Below are 8,498 nucleotides of genomic sequence, written 5' to 3'. Positions count from 1 at the left end.
CAGTGTACTGCTTAAAAGCCAAGCCAATTGTCCAGATAAATGCAGAACCCAGAAAACCTGTTGCTGCTATTGATGCATAACATACTGTTATTATTGATCTTTATACACACAGACACACACACACACATAAAATTGAATTTCTGGAAACTTCAGCTGTGCTGTCAACTTTGGGAAAAGTAACCCAGTTTACAATGTTGAATTGGTATTGTACAGAAATTAACAGCCATATTGATCTGGAAATATTAAATTTATTTTTTCCATTTGTACAAAAGTAACACACTAAATTAAATATGTAAGGTCTTATGTACATGGATTTGATTACAGAAACTAATAAAGTATTCTCTAAATAATGGGGGGGAGTTATTCCAATAGTTTATTGAAATTATCATGTGTATTTACTTCCCTGGACCCCACCTCTGAAAGAAGGACTTGTATGAGTTTGGCTTAGGTTTGCCTACATTAAATAATAATCTAAAATACTAAGAACTTAAAGAAGTGATTTAAAGGACTTTATTTACTCTTTCATAAGACAAATCTAGATCTAGTCACCAGATTTGAGCTGATATGGCTGAAATACAGTTAAGGTATCTAAGTATTTCCTATTGGTACAAGATGACTGCTTAAGTCCCAGTTATTATAGACATCCCAGGTCACAGAAAAGAGACAGGTGACAGGGGAAATACCTTGAAAATCTGAAGATATGCTCAAGAAACTCACAAATCTTCCATTTAAATGTCACTCATTGGTCAGCACTTGATCACATGGCAACAGCCACAAGGAGAGAACATTTGGAAACAGTCTTTTACCTTGGTTGCAACATTCTCAGTTAAAAAGGAATTACTAGAAGGCAAGGAGAATGAAAAATGGGACTCTGCTGTGGTGTTTTATGACACAGAGGTAAATGCCACTTATTTGGCTTCTTTCCTTCTCCGCCAGTCTTTATCCATGGTGACCATACTATCATGTCAATGTCAGTATAAAAATAAAAACCTTGAATTTTGCTGCCTTGGGACCTGGGTTAGAATGGTAGCCCCGCTACATATTAGTTGCATGATCCTGCTGAACCCCAGGATGTCTTACACCTTACTATGCTCTGCTTTTTCTTTCCTAGTGCTGGTGCCTGGTAGGTTTGTCTTCATCTGCTAGCCCATCCCCCTCCACAGAGGAGGGAACTTGCCCTGAGTCACTCACAACTGTAGCCCAGAACACAGAATAACGCCTGTGAACTAGGAGTCATCACATGCGAATTTGTTAACATGATAAATTATTTTGGCAATTAAAAGTCATACTGAAAGGAATACTTAATAGACCAAAATTTATTCCAAAATATTTAGATATTATGATTTAGTTTAAGACCCGTTAAAAATAATATATTACATGAAATATTATTGCAAGAATATTATATATTTTTGAACATAGAAAAATACTAAAAGAATACGAGCAATAGATTTAGCATTGATTATCTGTACAAACAAAATTATACAAGAACATGTGCTTAAAAGTCCTATTGCCTTAGAAGATGGACTATCTAAATTATATATTTCTAAATTCTAAATATACTATATAAACATACAGATTCAGGGAAATATTCAAAGTAAATATATTAAAATAGGCACTACCTTTATATATGAATAGTAGAGTTTCATGTTTTTTTAACTTCCTTTTGTTCTACTTTCCAAATATTCATCAATGATTTTTGCTACTACCTCTCTACAAATTATGATTCTCATTGCTTTTTCTAGGCAACAGTAACAATGAATTTAGGCCTGTATATTTAAAATGCATTCTGACTCAACTTTTATATTAAATTATAAATAATCTAAGTAAGTTCAAATATTTTACCCATTAAAAATATTTTTTGCTTCACCATTAAGAAGAAAAGCAAAAGGTAAAATGCATTGGTCAGGGAAAGTTACTCTGGGGTCTCTAAGAGGGACTGCCGTCTTCCTATCACACTGAGTGGAATCTGTTGCTAGGCTACAGAGAAGACTGCTCTTTGGCAGCACGCTGGGATTTGCTCTGAAAATTGCAAAATATATTTGTCCTTAGAATTTCTTGAGTGAGATTACAGGGGATGGCAGTTCCTGGCCCATGGCTCTGAGTTTAGACAAGGGCCCTGTCTGTGTGAATGCAGGCAGTGGTCCACTCCTTGGAGGGGCTTCCAATAAAATACCAAGGGCCTTAAGAAACGTGGTAACTACACATTGACTCCCTTTGTTTCTCAGGGGAATTTCTGAACATGGAAGACCTGCTAGCCACTGATGCATTCTGAGGACGGATTTCTGCATTCGGTTTATTTCAGCTGCACAGGGTAACCCCTGGCCTCACCCTGAGGTAACTCACTTTCTGCACCTGGCCTTGGAGCACACAGGGTCTCCTCATCTGCTCAGTGCCAGCCTGGGACTCAGGCTGAACCAGATCTCCCTGAATCCCACAACCAACATGAGAATGCAGTGATGGATAGACAGCATAGGTGAAGGAGCTGTTTTTGTTTTGTTCTGGGGTTTTTTGTTTGAGGGTGTTTTTGTTGTTGTTGTTGTTGTTTTGATTTTGTTTATTTGTTTTTGTGGGAGTGGTTTTTTAGTATTGCCTGTTGCCTATTTTTCTTACACCAAAGTCATAGAAAAAAAGACATCAGAAATCAGAATTATAGGTGTAATTTATAGCATTAAACTTAGAGATGAGACATTCTACAGCCAAATACTTATGCAGGATTGGAAAGAGGCAGTGGATAATGGAATGCTCTAGAACTTTCCTCAGGTGCACAGATGCGATCATGAACCCTTGAGGGAACGCAATCTCCTGAAAATGAACTGGACGTTCTGAGCATGAGATTTGGCTTTTTCTTTTTCTTATTCAGAGAGAGGGGATGACAGGATAAATGGTAGAAGCATGGGTAAGGGACCTGGAATCCTAGGGTCCTGGATAAACCAGGGTCACTTGCTCTGCCTGGAAGCTCTTTATTTCCCTGTTTTCCACACTAACAATGAATTTAGGCCTTATTCTTTGCAGATAATCGTATTGCTGATGGGACTCAATATCACAAACATCACAACATAGAATGCTGACTCTTTTAAAGAGAGCCAGGAAAACTTGCTGTACATAATTAACAGGTGGGGAAGTGACTCCCATCCAGAACAGACAGCATTCATCATAAGGCACAAGGGAAGACTATCTTCCAGCAGCAGAATGGATTCCACAATGGCAGTCAAGAAGTAAAGGAAGAAGCTGGGTGTGGTGGGCATACCTGTGATCCAAGCAACTCAGGAGGCTGAGACAGAAGGACCACAAATTTGAGGCCAGCCTTGGCAACTTAGGGAGACCTATCCCAAAATAAAAGATACAAAGAGCTTGGCATGTTGCCCAGCGGTTAAATGCCCCTGAGTTGGATCCCCAGTACAAAAAAAAAAAAAAGAGAGAGAGAGAGAGAGAGAAAAGAGAAGAGAAAGAATAAGAAGGAGGAGGAGGAGGAAAGAAGGAAGAGGGAGAAAGGGAAGAATATACAGATATTATGCCACCAAAGTTTGCTGAACTTCAGGTTAACTTCACATTTCAAGGACAATGACAACATGGGTGATAGGGACATAAGGATTCATCATTCTATTTTATTAATGTATACAATTAAAAGTGCCTTAATATAATACTTTTAAGGGAAAGTGTATTGGACGAAGTATCAGGATATTCAGTGGTGCATAGTAGAGAGATATCTCAAAAATGATAATGGAGAAGAATTGGAAATCAGCAGCTGTCATGAAATACTAGGGTGTTCATGAACCCAAAGCATGGAGCTTACCCACTTCTGAGACAGCTGCTGTGGGGACACGGCAGTTACCGGAGCTCTGGGGTTCAGTGGAGCCGTATGTACCATGAATGACCAGAGGAACCCTATGCAGCTACAAGGGTCCAAAGAACCTCTGCTGCCGAGCACAGACCAAGCCTTGATAATTTTCCTTTTTGGAAAAAAAAAAGAAAAAGAAAAAGAAAAGAAGAACAAAGTCACCTTGTTTTACTATAAGCAGCAAACACACTCATATCTGTGATTATTTATGCCATCTTCTGCTTATTTCTTTCAAAAATAAACAAATAAATATGAATTGAATGGAAGAATTTGTGAGCTATGGTATGTGCGGTAGGAATCCATTCAATAGCCTCCTGTGGGCACTATTTCTGTCCCTCTGGTTTTCTGGCTCATGACTCATTCTTTCCCCTAATCCATCTGTCTTCATCTGTGTCCAGCTCCCGGCACAGTCTGCTCATCTCCTCTGAACTCAAGTGACTCTCTCATCAGTGCCTGTAAAAAGCTACCTCTAGAATACCTGCAATACCCAAAGCAGCTTCTCCTATCCTTGGCAGAGAAAGCAAGGATTGTGACACTCAGCAGTGGATTCCATCTCTTTGCCTCAGAAAGCCCTAGCACACCCCGCCTCTCATCCCACCCTCCCACGTGGCAGGAGCTTAAGCTAAATCCACACCCTGGTTTTCCCTTGCATGACTTCTTGAAGGTGTCTCATCCTGCTTTTAGCCCCCGCCCTCCCCATCCCCCCACCACACACTCAGGTATAAATCTTGACATAGACTGAACATAACTGTACATTTTTGTATCATGCCCAACTATCAGGACTAAAGAAACACTGCAGACCCTGGTTTTATCAAATAGACACTTTTCAAGCATAATTTTATCTTCTCTGAAAATAACAGTAATCCTTCTTGAATTCCTCAGCATATTTTCAGATGGTAAAGAGGTGTTAAAAGTACCTTTGAATTCCATTGCCTTACAATTTGGAAACAACAACAAAGACAAGCATGAAAACAGGCTATAATTTTTCTACATCTTAGTTAACATCTGACTTCTCAATAACTGTGGCCTCTGAGTTTTTAGAATTTTTCTGGTTTTCTCATTCTTTTTTCTTTTCATTTTATGTTTAATTTCTATAATATGCTATTCCTATTGAATTTTATCTGTAAGAACTAGCAAAAAAATAGATATAAAATAATAAAGTAATAGCTGGGATAGCTTAAAGAGTCAAATACACAGAGAAACACCTGGAACTTGTTATCAATATTTGCCTCTGGGTAAAAGAGTATGATTATAAGGATTTTGTATATATTTATGTATTTATTTGATATTGGAGCTTGAGCTTGGGGTGGTTTACCACTGAGCTACATCCCCCAGTCAGTTTTGGAGGGGTTTGTGGGTTGTTTTTTTTTGGGGGGGGGGATTGTTTTGTTTTTGTTTTTTGTTTTTTTTAAGATGGAGTCTTGCTAAGTTGTTGAAGCTGACCTCAAACTTGCAATCCTCCTGTCTCAGTCTCCTGAGTCCCTGAAATTATAGGCATGTGCCACCATGCCCAGCAGGGTTTTTACCTTTATTGTTGTTCTTCTTTTGCTTCTCTATATTTTCTTTCGTTTTTCGGAATTATTATGAAATTTTATTTTAAGAAAAATAAAGAAAGTCTTCATAAAATAAAAATTTTAAAATAGATATGAGAAATTCCTTCAGTTAAAAACGATCATTTATAGACCTAAATAATTGTGTGTTTGATATTTTTAGTTCTGCACAAAGTGATGGGGAACATATGTTGCTGCAATGGATATTCACATTATTCCAACTGCTATAGCTGTATTACCAGCTATGTGGTTCCACCATGCATCGAGTCTTATTGTGTTTCCAGTAATAAGGATGTTTAAAAGAAGTAGAAATATTCTGACTCTTGAGTGACTAGGAGTTTTGAGCGTTTATAGGGACATGATGAGATGGAGCTTAAAATATTAAATAGTAAAATAAAAATCATGTGGAAGGAGAGATGACATCCCCCCTCACTCCAAATTCTGCAAAAAGTTTGGCGCCCAGGTAGTCGAGTCACATCCAGAAGGTTTTCCTTTGCTCTGATTTCTTGGATGTGAGTTTAATTCTTGATGAAAAACTTCCCCTTGGTGATGGTCCTGCCCATGGCAGCTTTGACTTCTTTATTCCTCAGGCTGTAGATGAGTGGGTTCAGCATGGGGATCACCGCCGTGTAGAACACCGACACCGCCTTATTGAGGTCCAGGGAGGAAATGGCACCCGGGCGCACGTAGATGAAGAAGAGGGTCCCGTACAGGATGGACACGGCCGTCAGGTGGGACGAGCAGGTGGAGAAGGCTTTGCGCCTGCCCTCGGCCGAGCGGATCCGCAGGATGGCCGCGAAGATGGACAAGTAGGAGACGATGATGGTCAGGCTGCTGACCACCAGGACAGCTCCGGCCACAATGAAAACCAGCAGTTTATTGAGGCGGATGTCAGCGCAGACGAGGGAGAGGAGGGGGGACATGTCACAGAAGAAGTGATTGATGATGTTGGAGCCGCAGAAGGGAAGTCGAAAGGCGGCCGTGGTGTGAGTCATGGTGTTCAGGAAGCCAACAGCGTAGGGTCCGGCCACCAGCTGTATGCAGAGTCTCTGGGACATGGCGACTGAATACAGTAGTGGGTTACAGATGGCCACGTAGCGGTCATAGGCCATGGAGGCCAAGAGAAGGCACTCGATGGCCACGAAGAAACCAAAGAACCACTGCTGCAGGGCACAGCCCAGGAAAGAGATGGCCTTCCTCTCCGAGAAGAAGTCGGTGAGCATCTTGGGACCCACGACCGACGAAAAGCAGATGTCCACGAAGGACAGGTGGCTGAGGAAGAAGTACATGGGGGTGTGCAGGCGCGAGTCCACACGGATGAGGATGATCATGCCCAGGTTCCCCGTCATGGTGACGAGGTAGAAAAGCAGAAAGAGCAAGAAAAGGAAGACCTGCAGCTGAGGATGGAACTTTAAGCCTATGAAAATAAACTCGGTGATCCTTGTGCGGTTTTCATCGGCCATCAGTAGGTTTGGGTCTCTGTGGTGAGAAAAGACAAGAATTTATAAGACATGCAAGGATCTTAAAACCATAACATGATGCATAGGAAAATAAATTAGGAATATTGATTTTTAAAGAAAAGTCTAAATAAAATGCTAGCCAATCAAGTGTATGTATCATAGTGCTAAAGAGTAATATGACTTAAAGAGAAAATGGATGTTTAAGAAAAGTTTGTGGGGCTGGGGATGTGGCGCAAATGGTAGCGCACTCACCTGGCATGTGCCAGGCACTGGGTTCCATCCTCAGCACCACATAGAAATAAAATAAAGATACTGTGTCCACCTAAAACTAAAATATAAATATTTTAAAAAAGAAAAAGACAAGAAAACTTTCTGCACTAGAAAACCTAATCAACCATTCACTACCGTTATAGACTAAATGGAAAAGCACAACTCTTTCAATAAAATTTGAATAAGTAATTTAATAAAATGATACTGTCAGAAAGCGTTTCAAACTAGAAATAAAAAGAACTATTATTTAATGAAAAGAAATCCCCAGTAAATACATGTGTGCAATGATAAAACATCAGAATCATTCATCATTTGTTAACAATGGGCACCATTTGTGGACAAAATGATTATCCACATAGAAAAACCTAGAAGAAGGGATAGGAATATAACTCAGTTGTACAAGCAAGGGCCTAGCATGAGCGAGGTCTTGGGTTCAATTCCTAGTACCTGCAAGCAAGCAGAAAAGAAAGAACAAACGAAGAAGAAAACCTAGAAAAAAATGAGACACGTTTTTTAAAAATAAAAGTTCAAAAATAGGATAATAGATGAATATGAAAAATCAAAAATAATTACATATAAATTATAACAGGAAAAATACATATAAGATTGAACTGATAAAATAACTAAATAAGTCTAGTAAGAAATCTTCAAGATTTGTGCGAAGCAAAATATACTCTATGCAGGCTGGGGTTGTGGCTCAGTGGTAGAGCACCCACCTCGCATGTGCGAGACCCTGGGTTCGATCCTCAGCACCACATAAAAATATATGAATAAAATAAAGGTATTGTGTCCAACTACAACTAAAAAATAAATATTAAATATATATATATACATATATACACACACACTAGTATATATATATATATATATATATATATATATATATATATACACACACTATGCAACTTTTACTGAAACAAAGAAGTAAACAACTAAATAACTGTAAAAAATACATTTTGTGGACTCCATTGTAAAGATTCACTTTCTCCTTTAAAAGTTTTTCTGCTCTCACTGGGAAAGTAAGCACCTGCTTGGCCATTCTTCAAGCTGGTCTAACAGACAAAGATCAAACCAGCTGTGAAGTTAGGAGGAAACTGTGTTTCTCCCATCCATATGCTGTAGCTACAAACTGTCCCAACAACCCCCTCCTTTGAAAGACTGCTATTTTTTCACACAACTAGTAAAAATTTTTGGATCAAAATTATTTCAGTAGATGAAACATTCTTTCTGAAGGATCTGTGTCACTGACATAGGGAAACAGGGTGAATTTTCCACATAGGTAGAGTGTCAGGTAGGGAGCTTAAGGATGCATTACTCCACATCTATCTTAACTTTGCAGTTTCCAAGGAAACAGTCTCGTATCTGCCTTATTTCTAGCTG

At 39.2% G+C, this 8,498-nt stretch overlaps 1 protein-coding gene across 1 annotated transcript; it reads right to left on the bottom strand.

Moving 5' to 3' along the window:
- Positions 1-5,906: 5,906 nt before the first annotated feature.
- LOC124092850 (olfactory receptor 5G9) lies at positions 5,907-6,851 on the bottom strand. Its single transcript, XM_046444659.1, has one exon. The coding sequence runs from the start codon at positions 6,849-6,851 to the stop codon at positions 5,907-5,909; it is 945 nt and encodes a 314-aa protein (XP_046300615.1).
- Positions 6,852-8,498: the final 1,647 nt, after the last annotated feature.

This window comes from Marmota monax, unplaced genomic scaffold (assembly GCF_021218885.2).
Source record: "Marmota monax isolate L192 unplaced genomic scaffold, Marmota_monax_Labrador192_F-V1.1 WCK01_AAM20220418_F8-fsc00038, whole genome shotgun sequence".
Classification (NCBI taxonomy): domain Eukaryota; kingdom Metazoa; phylum Chordata; class Mammalia; order Rodentia; family Sciuridae; genus Marmota; species Marmota monax.
Note: the sequence above shows the minus strand (reverse complement) of the source record. Positions and strands in the feature narration are given on the sequence as shown.